Raw genomic sequence first — 26365 nt, 5'->3', positions numbered from 1 at the left:
TGGTAACAGTTGCACTGGTAGGTGGTGGAGTATAGTTTTTTTTCACTGATTATCTGTCTCATGTTACACTGTCACAACATGGTGACAGTTTTAACAATTATGGAGGAAACATTTTTTTGACATTTAATCTAAACCTTCATCAGATAATCATTAATAGTGTTTCTGACAAGATGGTCTGTGCACTCTGTGACTTTATGATCTTCTGTAACCAAAGAACTTCTTTTTTCTTTTAAAAAAAAAAAAAAGAATATTTCAGGAGTCAAATTATGTTTGGGCATGATTGAAGCAACCTCAGGTTTTCTGATGACCTGAAAAAATAATTAAAAAATGTTTCTTAGTTTCTTTTGGGTTTTTTTTACTTTTGCAATAGCAGGGTAACTGGATAGAAGAAGTCTAGAGAGAAGTGAGGCTACAACATTTGCATGAAGTGGAAGCCATAAAATGCGTGCAAACAGAGCAATGACCGTTAGCACGACTGAATCGTCCTGTTCACACCGTCCTGCTGTGTGGAAGCTGAAGTGTGCACCGAGCTTTCCTTCGCCGACACAGCAGTTCTCCAGGAACTGCATTGTGTGTGTGTGTGTGTGTGGGTGTGTGTGTGTGTGGGTGTGTGTGTGTGTGGGTGTGTGTGCATGAGTCTGTGTGTCTGTTTTTAATTTAATAACAACACAAATCTATTTACATTCATATTGTATGGCTTTAAACAGGTAAGGTTTCAGAGAAGGGTCCTGACCTTAGAAGGTCAGCATGAGGTCATTGGGGTTAAACTTAGTCCCCATAAATTCATATTAGAGAAAATGTAAAATCCTCTGAAATGACAGAAACTCAGCAGAGTCTCCATTGGCCTCTGCTCCCTGCAGATAGGCTTCCTTTCAGAGAAGCAGCAGAAATATGCTGTATGGATCTTACACACTGTGTGTGTGGGGGTGCGTGTGTGGGTGTGTGGGTGGGTGGGTGTGTGTGTGTGGGGGGGGGGGCGCTGCATGCGTGTGTGTATGTGTGTCCTTGTATTTAATACATTGGTCCATTTTGTCAACAAACACCATGTTGTGAGAACCAAAATGCCCCACAACATGAAGCGCTGTTTATGGTTTACGATTAGGGTTAGGAACAGAGTGCACTGTAAAAACACCCCGTCAGACCAAGTACTTCTGGTCTAGTCTCTATATTAGTACTCTTACAAGTAACTTTCAGCAAGAAATAGGAGCTTGTTATAAATTTGTAATATTGCTGTAAAAGTATTTGTTCCATTGACAGATTATTTCACTTATAATATTGGAAAAGTGTTTTGTAATAAGTGAAATAATCTGCCAATGAAGTACCCTTCATCAATATAGAGAAATTATTGTTTTTATGTTAATATTACTGCACCTACACCATCTCAATGATCAATGGACTTTCATTTCTAGCAAAATATTCATTTTGATACGACTGAAAAACCATGTCATCCTCATGCAAAAACTTAAAAATTGTGATTAAAAAAAAAAAAATCCAGTGTTTGCATTAAGCAAGTTTATTTTCTTTATTTCCAATTCCACAATTATGCTCTCAGTGAAAACGTAACGTGTTTTAGCCTGCTTTAGTTGCTTTATTTTCTCATTTTGTCTATTTCATCTCTATTTACTCTGACCTTAACAGAGACAAGTGGAGTCTGCAGACTGTTAGTTGTGACTAACAGTCTCTGGGTTAGTTGTGACCTCCTGGATGAGCCGTTGCTGTTCTCCTGCATTTTGTTCAGGCGCTCACTCTCAGGAAGATTCCCAGCTCCATGTTTTCACTGCGGCCTTCTGACTGGCGGACAGAGACATGACCTGTCCTGTCCAGCTCAGTAGCTCCCTGTGTCCCTGTGCAGGACAGAATTCATTTTAAAATGTTAATGATAGCTTATAAAAGTTTGCACGGACGTTCTCCTTGTACCTGGAGCCGACCAGCTGCTTGCATTTGTCTTAAACACCAGGCGAAAGTTTAAAGGAGATTCAGCCTTTTCCTTTGTGGCTGCAAAACCTTCTTTAAACACAGATCTCCACTTCCTGTTTCAAAGTCTCTTTCCTTTGCCTTCGATTAGTTGTGTTAATTTGCTTTTCTGCTGCCTCTGCTCTAACTGTCTGCTGGACGTCTGTGTTTTTATTTACTTTAGTTTGATTCATTTCTTATTAACATGTACAGCACTTTGGCAAGCTTGCGTGTTTTAAAATGTGCTTCATAAATAAACTCGATCTTGTATTCTAGTAGAGCAGAAAGTTACGATTTGTGAAGAAATATTACTTGGAAGAAAAACACCAATTGTAAGGACGTCTTAACTTTTTCATACCATGTTGGTGTGGACAGACTGAACGAGGAAAGTAAATAAAAAATGCTAACATGCACTTGTTTCTGTCAATTCCTTGATTCATTTACTGTCTATAACAAAAAAAATCACTTCATTTACTTGACTTATAATTGCAGCAGCACCCTCATTTGTCACTTGAATCTGCTGCAGATTTATTATCAGACTGTAAAACATCAGCTGTCGTGTCTAGTATCAGATCTGACTGGTGTGGCCTGTCGGATCAGATTAATGTCCTCTTCCTCCTCTCAGCCCTACTGCGTCCTGCGTCAGTCAATGGTATTGATGACAAGATGCTAATAGCAGATGCTAATAGGGCCGCTATGACTAATAGGCAAAGGTTCTCATTGATCTGCAGAGTTAGCATCCAAGGCTTAAACTGCAGACTCAGCCACAGAGTTGGAGTAAAAGTGCCACCGTTGCTTGGTGAGGAAGTGGAGAGGAGAAAAATGAAGCAGCGTCTTCTACTGGAGAACAAAGCTGAAAAGATTTGCTCAAAATTTATGCTGATTTTTTTTGTCTTCAGATTACAAGATATGTGCAGCTATTTTTTAAAGCAGGGATGCTACACATGCATTTAAAAGCAAAGGTAAGTGTATTCCAAATTTTATAGATATAAAGCATTATAACTTATAGATTCTTTAGTCTCATTTGCTGTTCATGTAAAGTTGAACACATCCCTTAATTTTACACATTTTACATAAAATTCTTAAACACCTCTTTAGTGACCTCATAGATTATCAATCAAGCAAATTAAGTTAACTTGTTGACGTGATCAAAAGTTCTAATGATTGATTTAGTCTTTCCAAAATTATATTTGTTTGATGTAAAAATCAACGTTTTTGAGCTTTATATCATGCTATGATGTCATTCCCTCATCAAAAACGTTGCTGAGTGAGGGAGTGTTGCTCACCTCCTCCACTCAGCTCCTTCAGACTAGCATCAGCAATTGGTTGAGCTGATTAAAGAAGCTACTTTTCAGTGCAACACTGGTAAAATTGTTGTGAAAGGGTTAATAGAGGAGCCATGTTGCAATAACTTCCTGAAGGAAGTTTCAGAAAGAGCAGGAGTTTCTTAAAGAGACAGAGGCTAAATTTCAAGGCGTTAAATTGTAGTCAAATTTCTTTCAAGTTCTATTTGATTGTACAGCATTTTTCTAACCAGTGAAGGTAACTTTATTATGCCATAAAATGGAATAGCATGGCATAATATTACATGAAAAACACATAATACTGCCCCTTTTAAGAGGCTGATAGAGATATAAGCAATCATGTTGTTGGTTACTTTGACAAAATGTCATTTCTTCTCACTGAACTTTTCACCATGTTTAAATGTGCTCATGTTGAAAGTTTGAAAATGTCAGTGTGATTTAATGCTATGAAAGTAACATGCGAATTTCTTACAACATTTGTACACATTTATACTTGAAGCCCCAACACATTTGTCCGAAGCTGGATGTTCCGATGTCCATCCTCCTCACCAGCAGCTCCTCCCTCTTGTTCCTGATCTCTATTTGCTGTTTGTCTTTTTGCCTCGCTTACACTCAGGCGATTTCACTTATTCAAGCTCATTAGACTGTAACTGAGTTTGACGCTTTTTTGGTGAAAAACAGCAAGGATCCGGACAATGAACTATTTAGAGTGAAAATATGTGACTTGTACTTGGGAACAGATGGATTAAGAGGGTGAAAATGGGTCAGCCTATATGAAAAGTACCAGGAGGAGGTCAAAGAAGAAGAAGAGAAGAAGTGCCCCAGAATTCTCACTGAACCAGGAAGATGGAGCTCATCACCCAGTTCTATAGTCCCTACACTGAGAGAATAGACTTTAAAATACTGTTGTTAGTTTATAAATCACTGAACGGCTTAGCACCGCAACACATTAAATATCTGCTGTTGTTGTATCAACCTTCCAGAACCTCTCAGGTCTTCTGGTCCTGGTTCTGTTCTGCATCCCCAGAACCAGAACCAAACATGGAGAAGCAGCATTCAGCTTCTATGCACCACAAATCTGGACCAAACTTCCAGAAAATGGCAAAACAGCTGAAACACAGAGCTCCTTTAAATCAATGCAAAATAAATAAATAAAGCCATCTGTTCAGAGTTGCCTTTCATTAATCCTAACTGTAACATTGATCAATTTTAGTGTTTATTCAAATATTTTCTGATGATTTTTTAGAGGACATTTGAGAAAATATGTTTATTGCTTGTTTATGTTTTTATGGTGAACTGCCTCTTGCTGAAATCTGCTACACGAATAAATTTGAATCACCAAGTAGAATCACTTTTAATTTGAAATGACCTGCAGAAGCAGGACAACTGTAAGAGTTGAACTGAGCTCTGTGCATGTTTTTAACTGACTTAGTAGCTTGTAAAATCTTGTAAAATATGATTTTTTTTTTTAAAGTAAAATGAATTAAGATAAAGGGAATTTTGTACAGCATATAACATATTATTGATCGTCTTTCTGAGAAAATAAGTGACGTTCTATAAATTCTGCTGGCCTTCGTCGAATGCATTTTTTTTCTTATTCAGTAAAGTAAATGAATTTTTTTTGATGGCATCTTCCACAGATAACGATAGTAAAGTTCTCCATGATGTCAGAGCCAGGAAATGAAAACATATTAATTGGACAAAAATCATAAATCATGCAGATAAAACAACTACACAATGATGTATGAAACTACAGTATCTGGTCATGCTTGTTTAACAAAATTTAGCTCTTGCTCTTGGAATGAGAACAAACACAGATGGATATTTCTCTGCCATCTAGTGGCTCGAAATACAGCTAAGTGAGACAACAGTTTAATATTCTTTGCACATACAATAGCAACAAATATGTCTTTAAATTAGATATTTTTTGTTAACTAACTTTGTTAACTTTTTTTTTGACCTGTTGATGAGTTAGGCTACTGTAAAACATTTGTTGAAGAAAGTGTTCTTAAGCTAGTTGTGATTACATAAATTATTCTTTACATTTCTATCAAAGACAATATCGCAACAAATAAAAACATATTAAAGGCTGAATGGCTCTGGCAGTTTCTGCTACATGATGTTATTCCTACTTTATGCTTAAACGTAAAATAATTTTTTTAAAACAAATCAAAATGAGGAAAGTTGTATAACATTTAACAAAAGGGGAAACTCCAGTACCATGACCTTAGACACCAAAGAGCACAGTCATATCTAAAGGTTTGATGATCATTAAGCATCACGTTTTGAGGGCTTCAATATTTTATTTGACAGATTTATGATTTTATTTAGCATATTCCTGTCTTCCAAAAATTTGAAAATAGAACAACTTCATAACTCTTTATTTGACTGTCATTGTCAAATACATCCAAAAGAGTGCATGAGTCCAATGTTGAAACTTTATTACTTCAGTGTATCATGATGGACATCAACTTCTGAACCAAATCCTGACTCAGCGCTTTAGCTTTATGACTGCATTTCAAATATTTTACCGTCACCATCTCAGAGTTGCTGCATAGTTATCAGTTTAGTGACGTTGAGCTCCATCATGCTGGAAAATCCAGATCATCACCAGAATAATCCTGAAGCTGCTTTTCATTTCTCTCTTTCGCTCTGTCTTCGATGTGGTTGGTACCAAACAGGACACATGGTATTGCTAATCTTTATTTCAGCGAACAAGAGTTTTCAAACATCTAAAACAGTCAGAAGGAAAATTCATCAGAGAAAAAAAAGCTTTAGAATAGTCCTGCACCCGTTTCTCTGATTAAAGCTGGTGGCGCCATGTATCTTTATGATGCTCTGTTCACTAATGTTCTCTAACTCTGAGTCCTTCACAGAAAAACTGGGAAAAAGTTGGACTCTATGTACTAATTTGGTTACCTTCTGAGTATCCTAATTTATTTTTTAGCTTATTGAAAATCATGTATTACTCTCTTTCCACTTAGTGATTATCATCTATTTCATATTGGTCTGTGGCATAAATTTTTTTTTAAAAACATACAATTTTGCTGCTTTAACATGAAAAATGTGAAAAATGTGGTGTCTTGCACACTTTTAAAAATCTTAAAAGACAGTCAATTGGACCCCGCAAACTATTTATTACCCTGTGCTTGGTCCAGAGAGGTCGCACCAACCCCGCCTGCATTTTGAGTTTTGTGTAGAACTCAGAATTTTTGTAGTTTCATGAACTGACAGTCTGACGGTACACCTCCCTACACTCCCGCTGTCGGACCGTAACATCTGCTGCGCTCCTCCTGAGCGTCATGCTAAGACCGCAGGAGGGTTTCAAGGTACAGTAAAGCTCTTTGCAATCAAATAAAATCCAGCTGACACACTTTTATTGTTTTTATCTAAACAACACAAAAAAAACTCCATGCATAAACGTTCTGCCATGACTGTGTGCTCTCTCTGGTTGAAGCGGCTGCTAATATTGGAATGAGTTGAACAAAAGAAAGACACAAAAAAGCAGCTTCACAACATAAAGAGGGGAAATTTATTAATCGGATTATTCTTCACGCTTCACATCTATTTCTGTATTTATACATTCAATCAATCTTTACTCTTCTCAAACTTGGTATATAGTTTGAATATAGTTAGTATGAAACATGGTACAGCAGTACCATGTTTCATACTATTTTCTGTGCAGTGCACATGCGAAGGAATGGCTTTCAAATAAATATATTTAAGCATTTTTGGCCTAATTTTCTTTCATCTTAGTAACAAAAATGACACACATCTCTAGTTATATGCAGTTTATAAATACAGTGTATATTATGAACATCCATTTTTAGCTTAAGTGTGTGCTTAAGATTAAAATAAAAAAATCTACAAAATAAATAACATACAGGATTATCAGCCTGTCTTGACAGACTGTTTACATTGAAGTTACAGTGGTTTTAATGTCCCTGATTATCTCAGAACCATAGTGTTGATTTATTTTTAATAAGACAAAACAGAAACAGGGTGAATTATCAGCAAGTGTGCTCACAGTTGTTAGGAGATGTAGGAAATGTGTTTTTCTCTTTTGTACCAAAGGTCGGAGAAACAGAGACATTTAAAACAGGACAACAAAAAGATGATATAGACAGCTTTTCTACATACATAATTACTCATTACTTCAGTCATCAGTTTGTTATATAGGCCATGTTCACCATTCATGTGAAATAAACACCACAGAAATAAAGAGCAGCCTCACTGCCACCAAACTACCCGCCAGCTCCTTCTTAGTACCAGCTTTTTATTCCATATTTCAACGACCTACAGGTATTATGAAGATAAAATCAAACGATATTAGCAGATATTAATGTAAAAGGAACAAAAGACAGACAACATATACTCTTTAGAGTGGGGCGGGCACACAGGATGAATATATTTTACACGGATGTGCAGGTGGTCTGAAACGGCTCAGAAGTTCAGCGTCTCCGACATCATTTTCCACCAGTCCATCAGCTCCTCCCGCTCCTCCTCCTTCCGCTCCATCAGGGACTCCAGCTCAAAGTCCACCTGAAATCAGTGCGGTCAGAACATGTTACTGTTGTTCTGAAAAGGTGCACAGAATGACACTGCTGCAATTACAACTGATGCAATCTGCGTCCAGCAGGTTTCAAACACTGTGATTAGGTCAGTATGAACCCACCAAGATCTAATAAGTAAAATGGGCGAAACCCTCCCTTTGCATCACAGAAAACATTTATTTGTTTTTACAAGTAGATTCAAGGTTTCACAGGTGAAAACTTTGTGATTAGTGAAAACCATCTACAGCATTACACCATGTTCCAAATTATTATGCAAGTGATATTTTCTCAGATTTTTCCTAAATGGTCAGTGCAAATGATGGTCAGTATAATTTTCAAGTCATGAACTATTACAGTATAAATCTAATTTTACTGAACAAAGCTCCCTAGGAGAACTGTATTTTTTTTTAAAATAAAAAACTCAAAATGCAAAATGTTCCAAATCATTATGCACAGCAGATTTTCTAAACATTTTATGGATTATAAAGAACTGCAAACGGTCATTCTTTGAATGTGCAGCATTAAGTGTTCACATGTACTAAAATCAAAAGCTGTTTCAATCAAAAACATCTTAACAGACCAAGTTACATGTTAACATAGGACCTTCTTTGATATCACAGCACAATTCTTGATCCATTGAACTTGTGAGTTTGTGGAAAGTTTCTGCTTGAATCTTTGCAGGATGTCAGAAAATCTTCCCAGAGCTGCTGGTTTGATATGAACTGCATTCCACCCTCAGATCTTCTGCTTGAGGAAACTCCAAAGGTTCTCAATAGGGTTGAGGTCAGAGGTCAGAGGAGGATGGTGACCACACCTGGAGTTTCTCCCCTTTTATGCCCATAGCAGCCAATGACACAGTGGTATTCCTTGCAGCATTCATTGTCATGCATGAAAATGATTTTGCTACTGAAGGTTCGGCTCTTCTTTTTGAACCATGAAAGAAAGTGATCAGTCAGAAAGTCCATCTACTTTGCTGAGGTCATTTTCACACCTTCAGGACTCTGAAGGGGCCGACCAATGATTCTCTCCTCATGATTTCAGCCCACAGCATGACTCCACCACCTCCTTGCTGACGTCACAGCCTGTTGGGATGTGGTGGCCATCCACCACCAATCCACTACTGCGTCCATCTGGACCATCCAGGGTTGCACAGCAGTCATCAGTGAACAAGTCTGTTTGAAAATTAATCTTCATGTACAGCAGGGCCCACTGAGACCGTTTCTGCTTGTGAGCTCTGGTTAGGGGCCCAATAGTAGCTTCATGCACCGCAAGCCTCTGGAGGATCCTCCACCTTGAGGTTCCAGAGGCTCCAGCAGCTTCAAATAACTGTTTGCTGCTTTGTAAAGGCATTTTAACAGCTGCTCTCTTCATCTGATAAATTTGTCTAACAGAAACCTTCCTCATTCTGCCTTTATCTGTACAAACCCATCTTTGTTCTGAATCAGCCCCAAATCTCTTCACAGTACGATAACGCTTCAGTTTTTGTTAAATATCTAATGTTTTCATATCTTGTCATATGGCACTACATTTTCTGATCATTTTCGTCAGCAGAGATCCTTTCTCTTTTCCATATTGCTTGAAACCTGTGGCCTGTTTAATAATGTGGAACATCCTTCTTCAGTAGATTTCCTTTAATTGAGCTCACCAGACAAACTAATCAACCAGCTCTCTGAAATTAATTGTAGTGATTCAAAGAGCCCTGACACACAATACCATCTATAAATGTAATAGCACAACAAAAAGTTTAATCTTTATGACACTTAAATCCAATCTGCATAATAATTTGGAACACAGTGTAAAATGAAGTTAAATGGTGACACCAACATTTTTGACATCAACTATACTGTTTTCATCTTTTCTTTCTAGGAACTAAGGTCAAAGGACAGGAGATGAAGAGAACCAGAGTGCGTTCAGTTTGGGAGAAGAGCTATAAACTTGTTTTGGTTTGCTGTCACTGCCTACAGGTCTCACCCTAGTGGCAGGGCTGTAGGGAACAGCCACCTTCTTGATGACTGTCAGGAACCCTGGAGCAGAGGCGGCCACCTTGTAGTTTCCTGGAGCCAGGAGGCGCCAGTAGTCTCCATCTTTGGCTATAAGACACACATGTATGGTTTAATGTTTGATACTGAGCTATGAAAAGCATCACATCAATGTTTTACCTCACTGACGCCGTTATGAACAGTTCTATAAAGGTATTCATATCGCTCGAAATGTTTTCACATATAATATGACTTAAAAGAAATTAAAACCTTGAAATTGGACCTCTGTCTCTTTAAAAATTTAATTTTCAAAGAAGAATGGGGAGCAATTAAGTCTGTAGATGTGTAAAGCTGGTAGAGTCCAAACATCCAGCAGCTGTCACTGCAGCGAACAGAAGTCCTTACAAAGTGTGGAGGCTGAACATAACAATGACATGAGACCCGAGAGCAAACCACTTCAAGTTTCTATTTAGTGAGACAAAATGTGAACAAATGAAACCGCTGTCAGAACCTCAGCAGCTCACTGTATGTTAGAACATGTCACCTCTGACTCATTCAGAAAAAAAGATGAAGTACACATTTTGGCCACAAGATGGGGTCATTGAGTTGTCGAGATGTTTTGTTTTTTTATCATGCTGCACGTCAGATTTGTCATAGGGTTTTATTCATTTTCTGTGAGGGTCATTACCTGTGGTGATGTCATGGTCGATTCCCTCCACAGAGATGGTGGCGTTGGAGATGGGGCTTCCCTGCAGGTCCCGGACGAAGCCCTTCACACCGCGATGAGTCTGAGCCCAACGCACAAAGAAGATTCAAAAACTCAGCAGAGAAGCTTTCTGGTGGCAAATCTCACCACATTATTGAAAAAGAGAAAGTGTAAAATATTTTCATTTATGCTATTAAATACGAGTTCCTTTAAAGATGTAATATTTAAAGCAACAAATGCACAAGTTAATATTATTTCGGCTCTGGTGACTTTTTATGATTTATTGTCCTGTAAACAGCTGCCAGATCGATTTTTGTATCAAATACTGGAGCCTTGTTACTTGAAATGAAGGAATATTTTTTGATTAAGCTGCGTCTGAAACAGGACGACGACGTTCAGGATTCCTAAACACAGAGCGATGCCAACCTGCTCAATGTAGTTGACGAGGGAGTCACGGTTCTGCTCCCAGTAGTTCTTCAGCATCTCTTCGTTGGGAAACTTGTCACAGCTGAGCTCCAGGGTGATCTCAAAGCAGTTGCTGCTCAGATAGTTGAAATCCTGCATCCCTGTAACAGGATAGTACTTTTACAGAAGCAGAAAACTGCACTGGAAGACCAGAAAACTGATGATACAAGTGAAGATATCTGACAATCCCCGATAGACACAAGTTTCACATGGCTCTCAAAGGTGCAGCAATTTTATTTTTAATTTTTTTTAAGGTGATTTCCTAAAATGAGACCATTGTAATTCATTTCAAAGCTTTCTTGGAGAAAATAATGTGATATTTATTGTGTGCAATTTAGTTGAAAAACAATCTGTTAGGAGGATAACTGAAAAAGCTAAAAACCTGCAATAAGAGGGTTGCCCAAGTCTTTAGCTTGAAGGTCAAACACTTGGGCACCACTTCAAGTTTCTATTTAGTGAGACAAAATGTCTCACTAAACAGAGAGACATTTTATTGACAAGGTTGATCAATACGTTGATCAATCTCAAGGTATTGAGATCAATACCTTGATCAAGCTTCATGTAATGAAGGTACATCTCAATAAATTAGAAAATGTCTTGAGGCTCATTGGTCGGATTAAAAATAAGAACCTTTAGCCAAGTATTAAACACACTTTTCTGTAACCCCACATTTCTGTATTTAACATTTTTAATGGTTTGATGTAGTACTATATTAAAAGTCATGTTTTAAATAATATGACTTTTGTTATTTAAAGAGTCATGTTATGTAAAACATGACTTTCTCATAACTAACAAAAATAAAGGCTTAAAAAATCATCTGTGTCTGAATTAATATGTGTTTCACTTAGTGGTGGAGTCACAAAATTTCATAAACTTTTCAATAATATATGTGTTTTATTTTTAGATGGACATCTATTCTGTTGAGCCACCCTTTGAATCGGTTTTAAAAGGCATTTCGAAAACTAACTACAAATAGATAAAATAATAAATGTATTTTCCATTCTTTAGTTTTTTTTAAGCATTCCAGTTTATCTAAATTCTATTATTCTTAACATATGTTGTAAAGCAAAAATGTATGTTCAGCATTAGCAACCACAGCCCAGTCTGCTTTGTTTAATTTCCCCACATGGAAAAAGCTAGGTTGCAACGTGCAATTTAAGCCACTAGATGTCACTGCATCCAATACTCTGGTTCTTTAACAGGTGATTTCCAAACAGAATAAAACAAAACAAAACAAAAGAAAGAGATGCCCAGAACAACACTGCCTGGCAGGAAGTCTCACCTCCTGGCACACTGTACCAGGCCCCTCCGTTGGTGATGCCGTCCTTGAAGCTGGAGTCGTCGTCGTTCTTACGGCAGGGAGGTCGGTGTGGGTCGGACATTACGGGGTTGAACATGGAATAGGCTCTGGCCAGAGACTTGAACATCACATCGTCCGGGCTGGCGCTGTACTCGTGGGCGGATTCTTTAAAGGATCGGCGTGAGGCAAAGAAAAACAGCCAGGAAATGTTTAACAGCCGTTATAAAGTGTTAGCAGAACACCTGCTTTTGTTCCACATTACAAGGTAACAGTCTGGTTGCTCTGTAATAACACAGTAGGAGGGGTGAAATCAAAGACTTTCCTTCTGGTTTCAACTAACTTTATGAGGAAATACTAAACAAATAAAATCTTTGGTGTTTTTATTATAAGTGACATATTTTTGAGCAAATTAATGACAAACACAAAAACACCTTCGTGCAATTAATTAAACAAAACCAAATGTGTATAAGATTCATATTCACCACTGCGGGTCTCGTCATAGGGATAGTTGGCCACAATGTCTCCTCCATGCAGGTTGGCTGACAGGACGAAGGGGATGTCCATGATCCAGTGGATCACTGCTTTGGTCTCAGCAGTCAGCTGGAAAGACAGAAAAGATGTTATCTTTAAAGGGAGGGGCAGAAATGTGCACTTTTCAGCCACATAGTGCCATTTTATAGGACAATCAAGTAACTATGTTACCTGCACTTGTTACCACCCTGAAATTTTACACATTTTAATGTTTGCCAAGGGAGATTCAAGGATTTCTTAAACATGCATGAAAGAATCAAGGCACTTTAACATTATAACATGATGTAAAGCTAAAAAAAATAACTGCTCCTTTAAAATCTGTATACAAAAATAAATAATGTTGCTAAGTAAAGAATGTTACTTTTAAAATCTAAAATAGCTACACTACCAACCCAATTTACAGGCAAAGTATCTTTTAAAGTAATATCTGTACTGTCAGCTATTTTCAGACGTTCCCCCTCCTGTCATTTTAAAGCACACTGTTTAAAATCTGGACAGGACAAAGAGAGAATCCAGAGAAAGTCCAGTGACCACTTCACAAAATGACAAGAAACTTTGGTTCCCTTAAAGGAGAAAAAAAAATATGATTTGAGGAGGAGTGGGGGGTTGAAGCTTTCGCTTAGTACTGTAAAGGTCTCTGACATAACAGGAAGGAACTGGCTTGGGGATGAGTTGCAAAAGCTGAGTAAATAAGTCACTGAATCACTTTGACTAATTGCTTGCCTTCGTGTTTTCATCCACGGCTTTCTTCATATTCTGCAGCAGATGGTTGTTGGCCCCGCCCTCCCGCTCATTGATGTAGACGATGCGGTCCAGATCAGGGAAGTTGCGGTTCAGATCCACGCCCTGAGCGTTGCTGCGGCCCACAAACCAGTCCTTGATCTCTCCAGGCTTCGCAGGGGGAATAGGAAGAAGGGGTTAGAAAATGTACAAAGACACAAATTAATGCAACTGAATACAATAGTGAACATATGTACAAATCATGTACCAATAGCATATCACACTACCCTGGCTTCACTTTAAAATAAAGTGCTATGGATATTTAAAGTACAGTCTGATGAGATTATATTAGATGCTAAACAAAGGACATATGTGGAAAAGGACCCAATGCCCACAACTATGATGGAGGAATTATGATGCAGTACCAGGAATGCTTCAAGTTAAAGCCTTTTGGCCTCAGCCAGGAAACTGAAAAAGGGTCGTTACTGGGCCTTTCTGTAAGATTATGATCCAGAACATGAGGTCAGATGAAAACAGAAGACCCTGGACAGAAACTTAACCTGAATCCAACAGAAAACATGAGAGCTGAGCTGAAGCGAAGAGAGAAGAAAAGAGGAAAATCCAGAGTAGGAGCAAGTGATCAATTTTTATGATCTAAAGACCCCAAACCTAAAGAAGCCCTAAAAAAACATAACTTTCCCACATTTATAAATATCTTCTATGTTAAAAATCCCTTAGTTTTGTGGTGAAAATAAAGAATTCCAATTTTAGTTTATCTTTTAGTTTTTAGGACTATTATTAGTTAAATATTGTTTAGTATATTTTTATTAGTTATTGTAGTAGCTTTAGCTTTTTCATACTTTGATTAATTTTAGACGTAGTCACAGTACTGTATTGTGATTAAATATTCATTGGTTAATGAATAAGGGGCTGCATAGCAAGAAGGTCCTGGGTTCAATTCCCGGCCTGGGGTCTTTCTGCATGGAGTTTGCATGGTGGGTTCTCTCTAGGTACTCCGGCTTCCTCCCACAGTCCAAAAACATGACTGTCAGGTTAATTGGTCTCTAAATTGTCCTTAGGTGTGTGTTATGTAAAAACTTTGTTTTATTTCAATCAATTTTGCCAATCAATGTACCTTCATCTTTTCTTCACTTCCCTGGACTAGCCAGGGGAGTCATTGCTCATATTCTTTGCTTAAATTCTTAATAAAATAATAACCAAAATGGATTTTGATTCGTTCTTGATTGACTCAGTGTTTCACTTTAGGTAAGACTTATTTATATCCTTAACAGGATATATAGTGCCTGTCTGTCTCTGTGTTGCCCAGACTGGCGACCTGTCCAGGGTGACCCCGCCTCTCGCCCGAAACGTTCGCTGGAGATAGACACCAGCACCTCCTGACCCCACTAGGGACAAGGGTGTACAGAAAATGGATGGATGGTTAATGAATACTCAACAGAAGATATCATTTTCAAAAAACGTATTCAGTTATTGTTGAATAAAGAACTGACTCTGGAGTTTTCTCCCAACTTTTGCTGTTGTCATTTTGTGGATTAGCATGAGCGCCGCCAGCAGGAGAATGGAGCATAGTAATTTGCAGACAGCTGACATAAACTGCTTGTGAAGGAAAAAAAACAACTTCATATCAGTTGGAAAGGCTAACAAAAAGAAGGATATCACTATGTTTTAGTTAGTTTATAGACGCACAACACAGTTACAGTTAGTTAGTTTCCCCCCATTAATTGTCATTTTTATTCTTTTCAGTTAATGAAAATGTTTTCTCCATCTTAGTTTTTGAGTTTTAACCTTGGTTCTGACTTTTCTCTCTGAAACAATGTAATTAAATAAAGGTCAGATTTTACTTTTACTTTATTTTTCCCATTATCCCACCTCTTTAAAAGACTTTTGCTGCAAGTGTAATAAATCTGTCAAACTTTTCAGGCCAGTGTCCTGACCTGTGAGGCTGCTTTCTCGAAACCGTCTGGGTTCATGGAGGGCATCAGGTGGATCCGGGTGTTGTGGATGAGCTCGATGATGGTGTCGTTGCCTTGCTGGTACTGATTGCAGAGGTACTGGGCTAGGTAGATGACCAGCTCTCTGCCCACTGCCTCGTTGCCGTGCATGTTGGCGATGTATTTAAACTCAGGCTCGCCTGCAGACAAAACAGGAACAGCTCTAAGATCATTTCAGCCGAGGAGGAACTACACTTGTTATTCAGGTTTTTTCCTTAAACTGATGACGGCAAAATTAAGAGACAACGTCCACCATCTTTGACACAAGAAGTCATCATTCAGATATGTTTACCCCTAGAGTGCCCAAACTTTTTATTACATGGGCCAAAATCAAGGATACTCATGGGTCAATTTTTTTTCCCAACTAAAACTGGTATGAGCACTAAGATTGTGGATGGCCCAAAATGCAAACAGGAGATAGGAACATGGATAATGTTAAATTTTCTTTAATAATACAACTGAAAACTTACAACAACCAGAAAAAATGCAGCAAGTCAGGGTAAACTAACAATGGGGAAATGAGAACCAGGAAGAAACTAAGACGTAATGGGAAGAATCAGCAAGAATCTTCCCATCACGTCTCAGTATATTTAGAAGTGGTAAATATACTGGGGAGCTTGATCACTGAACAAGGAAGAAATGGCTGATTAGAAACAGATTGCAGGTGTGAGGGGAGAGAGCAGAAGACAGGCTGAGGAGAGAGAGGGACAGCAAGGCTGAGGGAGTGAAAACAAGGAAACTAAGAAAATGAATCTAAGAGAGTCACAAAGAATAACCAGGCAAGTAATAAACCTAATACACTACAATCACTAGGAAGAAGAGAACTAAGGTAAAACAGAAACAAGGCTGGTCTAATCAAAGAAAGAAACTAAGGAAAGAAACTAGAATAAATAAATCAAACCCCAAATCATCTCAAAGCAACCCAGGACATGACAAAAACACTAAAAGGTTTTTATTAAATAATTTTGTTCCTGCTGAAAAACAACTAAGCATGAAATATTTTAGTTCAACAAAAAAAACATAGTCAAACTTTTCTGTAGGAATCATTATGGATGCAAAACTTCAGCTACCATTTTGCTCATTTATTTTGGGCTGAAGACAACTGAAAAAGATTCAGTCGTTTCTCAGCAATTAAACGTGACTTAGGTCGCTCTTTATTTGAAAAAGTGTAGTTTTGTCCTAATTGGATAAAAAATTACTCCACCTGCACTGGTGAGACAAATGTGTATCAAGGGGCCGCACAAATTCAGCCCAGGGAGCATAAACAGACATTTGGACATGTCTGCCCCAGAGTAACCTGTCGCTCTGTGGTACATCAAGAGCCCAGCAGTAATGGCTGCCTTGACTCATCTGCTGGAAGGCTAACCAGAGCTGAACGCTGCAGCCATGTTCAGACAGTAATGACTTGGAGGCAGCAGACTAAAGTGAGGCAGCCACTGATTGATCAGTCTGAAGGCTGGTGCAGGGCCGCCGGCTGCTGACAGCTCCATTAACACATTCACACACTGTTTCACCTCACACAACTCCGTAAGGCAATATGTGGACAAGAAGCAGACAGGTCACCAGTCCATCACGTGGCAACACAAAGGACTAACAAACATCAACTTAGTATAATCAGTAAGCTTTATGATTTTGAACTGCTATATGAAGCTGGAGTGCCCAGAGAGAAAGCATGCATGCGTAAGGAGAACTAGTACTCTGCAGAAAGGTTCCTGGGATTCAAACTGCAGACCCTCCTGCAGCAAGGCAACAGTGCTGACCACTGCAGGCGCCGGTAAACATGGTGTGTTTGACTATTAATGGTTTTGTGCAGCTGTTGGAAAACAAAAGAGCTTCTCTGCGTGTTGGGGAACAAAAGCACTTCTGTTCAGTAAAGAATCAGAGTTCTTCATTGGCACATGGGGAGAACATGAGGTGGGAGCTGGTTTGTTTAAAGCTGTTCAGATCCACTCACAACATTGTTATTGTTTGTAAAAACTCTGATTTTACTTTGTCTCAATGATGCTGTCCAGACAATCATATCAAAACCGTTATTCAGATGTAGGGGTGGGCATGTATCGTATCATTTATTGTGATACATTTCTTATCATGATAAGAATTTTTATTTATTATTGTCACAATAAATTCCATATATCAATACCTTTGAAAATATGATTACATTCAGTTACTGTCTACAGTTTAGTGATACAAATCACACTTCTCTACATTTCTCAGGAGAACTATTTTTGTTGGTGGGACTCCTATGATTGCTGTACTACAGCTACATAACAAAAGTACAAATAAATTGTTTGTATCATCCTTTTTACTATCACAAAATATTCCGATAAAACTTTAACTCCATCTTACCCACCCCTATTCTGCTGTGAAAGCGTGTTTATTTTGTCCTTTTTATTTTCTCTAATGTTTCTTGAAGTGTGTGACACACCCACCCATTCACCCCCACACACATCTGGTTGTAATAAGGTTATTTTTAAACGCTCAAATCTGGTTTCTCTGCCACCAATGGTTTCAGGACTGGTGAATAGGTTTTACAGACTTTGAAGCACACACACACTAGAAGTTGGATTTATGCTTTGTACCTGGAGATTGGCCCCTTCTGCATGAACAACTATGTTTCATATGCTGTAAATGATTACACCGGTGTGTGCTGTATTTTACTATGAAGGATGTTTGACTCACTTTTTTGGCAGAATGGTTTTAATCCAGACACATTGGAGGGTTCTGAGCAGGAGTAGCTTTTTAAAGATTGTGCCACAGCATCTCAGGTGGATTCAAGACTGAACTTTATTTAGGTTCCTAAAAAAAACCCATCTTTTTTCATCCATTCAGAGATGGACTTTACGACTGCGTATTAGGGCCATTGTAGACAGAAAAAATGAGTACATTCCTGCCAAAAAAACGTACAAATTTTGACATGGTCAAAATTTAACATTTCTGGGTTTTGAAAGTCAAAAATTTTCTCATCCATTATACAAAAGTCAAAACCAAAATTTGATCAAATCAACAAAGACGCGGGTTGTTCCTCTAACTCCGGGTGATTTCTGACTCCTGACCGTAAATGTGACACATCTCCTAATTCCCCCCGGCCCATCCTACTTTGTTTGTTAAAGTCGTCTGACAGGTGATCAATAAGGTTTCTAAGGTGACCTGGCCATAATGACTGCGGCCACAGTCGGTAATGGAGCGTCACATCAGAGCGCCCTCATCATCGTGGCAACCCTGACAGCAGCAGGTGCTTAAGGAGACAAACGAAGCAGCAGACTGAGCAAACACACTCTGCTGGTCCTTCCAGTAGACACAGCATCACTATGATAGGAGAGATATTTGTTAGCTCTGTAATATAAGCGCTGACAGCTTGTATTACTGACATCCCTGCACACAAACGAGAAAACCACGGTGATGTATGGATTCTTTTGGATCGTATCGTAGTATAGTTGTGTCATGACTGAAGGTTTCAACCTGCTTTTTTGAAGAGGCAGTATTATATATTTCCCAGGCACATAGTGCCATTTTAAAGCACAATCAAGTAACTTCAGTTGTTATAAAAATGTTGTGTATATCATATATATGACTTAAAACAATTTACGCCCTAATTCATTGCCTTGAAATTGGGCCTCTATCTCGTTAAGAAATTCCTGTTCTTTCTGAAGCTCCGCCTTCAGGACGTCACCACAACATGACTCCTCTATTAGCCCTTTAACAACGTTTTTGATGGAACTAAATTTGATAAATTTGGCCATGATGGCCATCATTAATTTTGCAGGAAAAAGGGAGACGCTTACAAAACTGAAAACATGATCCAAGCTGTGAGGAACAATTGTGGCAGCATCATGTTGAGGGTGTGTTTTATTTCTGGTGAACTGATTTCTGAAAATATTCTGAACCAAAAATTTTTTTTAAATCAACAATCAACATCAACAGCAACTTCTAGTCCTTTCTTCTGTTATTTGAACTAAACAAACACTGCAATCCAAAAAAAAAGACTACACAAAGCCTTAAGAAACTTAAGAAAAACCTTTCATTATCAGGTTTCCTTATTTCCTGTTATTTCAATTGTTATTGTTATATTTTATCTGTTATTTTTCTCTCTTCTGTTTGGCTGTTATTCCTTACTTGAGGGGGGCATTCATATGAGGAAGTAGAACCAGATGTATAATAAATGACCTCAAGCTGACAGCTTGGCCTTTCCTTCAGCTTCGATTAACACTCCTGTGTTTGTTTGCCCACCTGGCTTTTACGTCCTGACCTCGTCACGTCAGCATTCAGGTCATATTTTCAGATTCTTCAATAATCTTTCCTTTCTTTTTTTCTTTTATCTGTCTTTCTCATCACCTCCTCCTCCATCCAACAGGAAGAGGATCCAAGTCCACAAGGGAACAAAATGTCCAAAAATACACACAGTAACTGCTCTTTGTTCTGTGATGTTTTGCTTTCTACAGAAAACTCATTTCATTTCAAAAGGCACTTTTATATTTAGTACACCGCATTTCAACTCTTACGACATATTCAGCTGTGATTCTGGCTGCTCTCTGTGTGGATGTGTATTGTGTTCTTAAAAACCTATCTAGAATGCGGCTCGTTTTTCGAGTGGAAATTTCTGTTATCATATAAGAAGAGTCTGTTCCAATAATGAGAGAAAGATTCATCTTTGTCTTTATTTCTAATCGAAAGCAAAAGCGTTCGAAGACCCGTCTCACTGAACACAGTCAGTAGAAGAGCCTACTGACGTCATTTGAAAGACGGTTTGTTGCAGTTTATTTTTACATGTTTAACCAACGTAGTCAGCCTGTTATTTTTGTCAGTTTTAGTTTCATTATTACTTATTTTACAGTGTTCTACTCCTAATTGAACTGACTGAACAAATTAAAGCTGTGTTGTTTTTACATATTTTGACCGAAGCTATTGTTGTATTTTAGTGTGCTGTACTGGTGTAGAGTTACCAAATAAATATGTAATTCAGTACAATTCTGTGTGCAATTAAAAAAAAGAAAGGTTTAAAGTAAATTAAGGACTGTTTTTTTTGTATCAATCGGCTTTTGCTAAACCTCAGATATGGGGATAGGCATCGGAATTGAAATAACCAGATCGGTTCATCCCTACTAATTGTTACGGTACAAACTGCAAAATATGCAGCTTGGCTAAAGAATCAAGCACATTTTAACAGAATTTCACAAATTAGTGAAAATAAAAACACACTTAGAAAAGGCTTGAGAATACATAAAAATGGTTAGCAGAAAAGGTGGTTATTTGGATGCAAATATGAAAATAAATTAGGATATTTAATGCTTTTGAGAGCACAAAGTCACACTTTTTCTGTAAAAACAGCAACAAAACAAACTGCTATATTAGTTGTGACCTGTGTTTACATGCTGGGCTGTGGGCAGTCCCTGTGCTGCAGACAGATGGCTGCTGCACACCGACAGACGCATCAGTTCAACCACCATAGTCTTTCAGAAGCATTCAGCCAGCCAATCACCAAGCAGTCGGCTCAGCGCACTAAGCCGATCTGTCACCCTGGCAACAGCTATTTCAGCTCCACCTTCATGTGAACACGGTGCACAGATATCTGAGGGATATCTCAAAGGAAGATTAGGATTTTATTCTGCAAATGTAACCAACATTTCTGTGCCTGTCTTCCTGCGCTCCACTGCCAGATGCTCTGCTTAGCAAAATGAGGGAGCTGTAAAAAAAAAAAAAAAAAAAAAGAGCAGCAGCAGCTTGGAAACTCATCTGTTGGTAATGAGGGCTCCGGCCTGCTACTGTGACTCATGCCAGTGTACGCCCACAACACTATTACAGGCTTATTTAGTATACGATCATTACTGTGTGTGTGAGACTGTGTGAGGTGAGCTGCACTGAGTCCTGCGGTCAGACCAAACACTGCCGGAGGAGAAAATACACTTTAATGCAGTAAATGCTGCATGAAACGTTTTTTGTTAAAATCCAACAAAATTCTCTCTATTACCTTTTTTGGGGGGGATTATGTAACGTTATTTCCTACGGGATGTTGGAGAGGATTTTCAAGAAGGAAATTACTTCCTGATGTTTGTCACAGTCAAATCTATTGTTGGAGTCCAAGATAGGAATCAGTGAATCACTCCCAAACATCATTAAAGGATAAAAGAACTGCAGGCTAATCCATTACCTCTCTAATAGGGACCAGACGTGTTTCTCACGCTGCTTTCTTGTCTGAAGTGAATGATTTGCACTGAAGGTTGAATTAAAACAGCAAATGAAACAATTCTTTTTTTTTGGTAGACCTTATAGTATTCTGAAAATATTTTCATTTTATTTTGTTCTAACATGTCAAAAAGCAGAAAGTACGGAACTGACTGTAGATCTGGTTAAAGTAGTGGGCTATAGGCAGTCACTGTCATGTTCCGTGTTTTTCTGTGTGTTTATTTCGAGTTTTCTGTGTCTCTGTGCCTCCCTGTTGTCCTGTTCTCCCCTCGATTTCTCCCAGGTGTTTCTCATTCCCTGATTACCCCCTGTGTATTTAGTGTCACCTGTGTGTCTGTGTCTTTGTCGGGTCCTCGTCTCATTTGGCTTGGTTGTATGTGTCGTCTCCGTCGTCTAGTCCTTCGTGTAACCGGTTGCTACGGGCGTCGAGCCCTGGCTTCCGCTCGGCCATGCTGCCCGGTGTTTGTGGACTGTTTTGGGATTTTTATGCATTAAATCCTCATTATTCATCTAACCTGGTTCCATCGCGTCTGCCTCACCACTCATCCACACCGCAATTCATGACAGTCACAGCCAATCCCTGAACAACAATATACCATATAGAAATACTCCAAGTTGATGTTTACATTTCTTTGTGAATAAGACTATGACCATATTTAAGATAAAACATATTTAAATCACTTTAGAATTGTTTGGATTCTTTGACAGCCTTGTGTCCCAGCTGTACCTGAATGCAGCACGAGAGAATCCTATATCATCAACTTGTCACCTGGCCTGGTAGGACACTACAGGCAGTTGGATTTGAACATCATTTTCTCCAGAACCAGTGGTGTTTACATTCAGCCTGACTTGGTTCTGGTTCAGGACTTGGGTTTGGTTCTGGCTCAGGACTTGGGTTTGGTTCTGGTTCAGGACCTGTCACAGGCAACATCGTTTCCAAACTGGAACAAGATTTAGAGTGTTTATCCAACTAGTTTAGCAGCAGAGCTCGTTTATACGAGTTGTATTATAAATGAACATACACTGTTTATGACTCAGTCCAATGTGTGGAAATTCCTGAAAAATGATTTTGTGATTAATGTCTTATGTTTTTTTTTCTGTACTATTTATTTATTTGATCTTTTCTGATGTTGTGGGCTGTATGATGGGATTTTTCAAGCAGAATTTCTCCCATGAGAAGCAAATAAAGATTCCACCTGCCCAAAAATTAAAAATGACCACAAAACAAAAAAGGTCACAGATTTTAATACTATGTTGGACAGCCATTGGCTATGGTTGGCTATGGTTTGCTGTTAAGGTCCAGAGTCTGTGGCAGCTGATTCATGTGTGAAAACATTTCTGATTCACTCGTTCACAGTGTGACTCTGATTAACCCTGGTGTTGTTATTAATAGAAAACCCTGATTATTCTGTATATTCAGGTAGTTTTTAAAAAGACAATGGTCCAATTTTAAGGTTTTAAATTACAAAGTAAAATCTCCTTAAAGTAATATTTGATATAAACAGCAGTTTTATAATAACTGCAGGTAACATAGTTACTTGATTGTGCAATAAAATTATACTATGTGCCTGGGAAACATATAATATTGGCCCTTTAATAAATCTTATTCAAAAGACTAGCAATAGGTCTTTTAAATTGCTGTGGCTCCTTTCTGGCAGAATTGGCTTTATTCAGACACTTTGGAGTTTTCTAGAATTAATGGACTGTTTAAGGTCTTAGTCCAAACTGACAAGGAAACTGAAAAAAACCTTTGAGTTTTTGGCCATTAGAAAGATGGGCTTGCAGTAGTGCGTTGAAACACTGGCCTGCTGAGTAACAGTAGTGTGCTAGAACGTAAGGTCACAAAGTGAAGACGGAACTTTATAGTTATAGGGCAGACTTCATGGTTCCATCGATTACAATAAATCTTCCTGGGTCTGAAGAAGCAACGCAGGCCCAGAATGTCACCCTTCCTCCAGGCTTGACTGCAGGTGTGAAATCAGGTTAGGTTTTCTTCACTCCTTCACATTTTTCTTCCAAGCGTTGACACTATGTTGCAGACTTTTAAGTCTGGTCTTTGGGAACCTTGTTCGCAACTTATTTTTTTTAATTTTGTCAGGAATTTTATCAGAGAACAGAAGCTATATCCTGGGGTCCGGGGGGCTGACCCCAGTAAAATGAGTCTGAGAACGGCCCATCTCAAATACAACATAAACCGTAACAGGTCGGGAATTTTTGTTTTACATTTTGTTTTCATTGAATGTTTTCTCCAACAGCCATGAGAGGAAATAAATGCAACCAACATAGATTGACTTTCCTAGCATTAGACCATATAAAATCTGTTTTCTTTGTTTTAATGAAATCCATCAAAAACACAGAACAATTATTTTTGTCCATAAACAACTAACTGTTTTACTTTGATGCACATTTTTAAGCTTTGTATAGCTTAAAAATCTGATTTTATCTGTTTGTAAAAATCAGACAAAGGTGATGAATTATGCTTTGATGTATCTTGTAATTCCTGCATTTAGAGTTTCATCTCATTTATGTACTGCAGTCCTTAGATAAGCCACCATAGTAGAAAAAAATCAAAACCAGGAAAAGTCTGATTGGTGGATCTGTCTTTAATCAGACTTGGGACATTTGACATAAAACTGGAAGCAGATGATTAGTATAGAGGTGGGACAACATATACTTCAATTCACCCCTTGAATATATATAAAAACTTGAAATATGTACTGTATATGTGTACATTTATTTTCCCTCTTTCTACAATAATACTGTACAAATTGTTAGATATGCAAATGCAACTAAATAAACGAAAAAATAATTATTTTAATCTAAGACCAGCTAGCCACTTTTATTTTTCTTGTAACAAAAAAAAACACTGTGGCTTCTCTCCCCCTTTAGGCTGCCAATAAGGGTTGTAAGAAACACTTCTCACTCATTTTAATAATTTGTGAAGGAGTGGATTTTAAATTGCTTTAGCACAAAGTGTGGTTCATCATCTCTCAGAGTCTTCTGAGGTGTGGTGGAGAGGTGTTTTCCCAGAATCACGACTCAAAGATGCTGATCAACCAGCAAAATGGCGGCTTTTCGTTGCTGGTGCTACAATCTATCATCTGAATATCTGGGAGGTGATGCACCAGGGTCTGGAGACGCAGATTAAACTCACCTGCGCACCTCCTTTATGCATTTTTCTATCCTCCATACAATAAGAATGAACAATCTGCTATGCGCCAAACTGCCTCGTGCGTCAATGTGACCAGAAGAAGTGGTGACGTCTTCCCAACAGCGGGATAAACCCGACAGAATAATTGGGATGTATAAAATCAGCGCATTTTCACGCAGGCTGTGTGCGTAAAAACTGACCTGGTTCGTGCGTCCCGGGGTTGTCGGACATCTCAAGCACGAGCAGCTCTCGGCCTTCAAAGCTCTCTCCAATGGTGTAGATGCGGGTAATGGTTGGGCACTGCAGCCACACCGACACCAGCGCTTTCCGCAGCTCGTCGTAACGATGGTACTCGAAGGAGATCCCGGCGTCTGTACCGGTACTGGCCGCGGCGGCCAGCGCGAGCGCCGCGGCGGCGAACAGAAAAGAAGAAAAGAGTTTCATTTCGTCTCGTTTCCTCGTTTAACCGTAAGTCAGCCTCGTCTACCGACGGCTTGCTCCAGAGTCTTATCGATGCGCAGCCGCTTCGCTCTGGGCTATAAATATCTCTCTCTCTCTGCCTCCCTCTGCTTCCCTCTGCGCGTGATGCGCTGCTGTACCTGAGAGGAGCGCGAGAGGCGTGAAGCCAACGCAGAAGTCCCGCACTTCCTGCCACAACTTCCAAAATAAAGGCGTTCATACGACGGCGTACTAGACAGAATAAAAAGAGTAGATTTCCGCCGTGAAGTCTCAGAAAAACTTTGACATTTCTGAGTTCGAAAAGTCGCAGATTTGCTAGAAAAAAATCAGACATTTTTAGATGAATCTAAAATATTTTCTACAAAGAAACGTGGATATTTATGAGTCTGAAAAGTTGCAAATTTGCAAGAAAACTCAGTAATTTCCACCGGGTTTTTTTTAGCAAATTTTTTGATGTAAATTTTCATACCTACAAAATAAATTTAAGTTATTGGCTTATATTTGAAGAGACGAAGACATTTACATAATCTTTTCAGTTTCATAGCCATTAAAAATGCACAAAATATATGCTTGTGCATTCGGTAGACGCTGTTATCAAAAGTGACTCACAAATGCAATGCAGTAAATATTTATTTATTTATTTCGAACAGACAAAAGTAAAGTCAAGAAAGAAGAAAGAGAAAATAAAAGTTAAAACAAGTTATCATGAACAAGTGACATGCAATTTTATATTATCTGTTCGAAATATCAAATTTAACAAAAAGCTACTTAGACCAGTGTTCTTCAATCATAAACAATTATTGCAAAGTTATTAAAAAACTATTTTCTTCCAAGAATTAGTTTTTTTTTATTTCTAGACTTGAGAATTGTAAATTGATACATGTAAGGTGAAATTAAATTGCAACACCTGCATGCTCTTTGAATTATTTACGTATGTTTTGAAAGTATTACCCAACTTCCTGTTTAGCGTTAGCTGCTTTTGGATTGGTTGACTACACTGTGTTGGCCTGTGTGCTGGCTGAAGCTGCAGGGGATATTTCAAGGTGCAGAAT

General features: G+C 38.5%; 1 protein-coding gene across 1 annotated transcript; it reads right to left on the bottom strand.

The window, feature by feature from the left end:
• Positions 1 to 6766: 6766 nt before the first annotated feature.
• On the bottom strand, positions 6767 to 25454 carry cpe (carboxypeptidase E). Its single transcript, XM_032562936.1, has 9 exons — positions 25055 to 25454; positions 15467 to 15663; positions 13515 to 13682; positions 12743 to 12860; positions 12243 to 12425; positions 10922 to 11061; positions 10478 to 10577; positions 9782 to 9900; positions 6767 to 7799 (listed from the first exon to the last, which is right to left on the bottom strand). The coding sequence occupies exons 1-9, from the start codon at positions 25296 to 25298 to the stop codon at positions 7701 to 7703; spliced, it is 1368 nt and encodes a 455-aa protein (XP_032418827.1). The 5' UTR covers positions 25299 to 25454; the 3' UTR covers positions 6767 to 7700.
• Positions 25455 to 26365: the final 911 nt, after the last annotated feature.

Source organism: Xiphophorus hellerii, chromosome 5 (assembly GCF_003331165.1).
Source record: "Xiphophorus hellerii strain 12219 chromosome 5, Xiphophorus_hellerii-4.1, whole genome shotgun sequence".
NCBI classification, from domain to species: Eukaryota; Metazoa; Chordata; class Actinopteri; order Cyprinodontiformes; family Poeciliidae; genus Xiphophorus; species Xiphophorus hellerii.
Note: the sequence above shows the minus strand (reverse complement) of the source record. Positions and strands in the feature narration are given on the sequence as shown.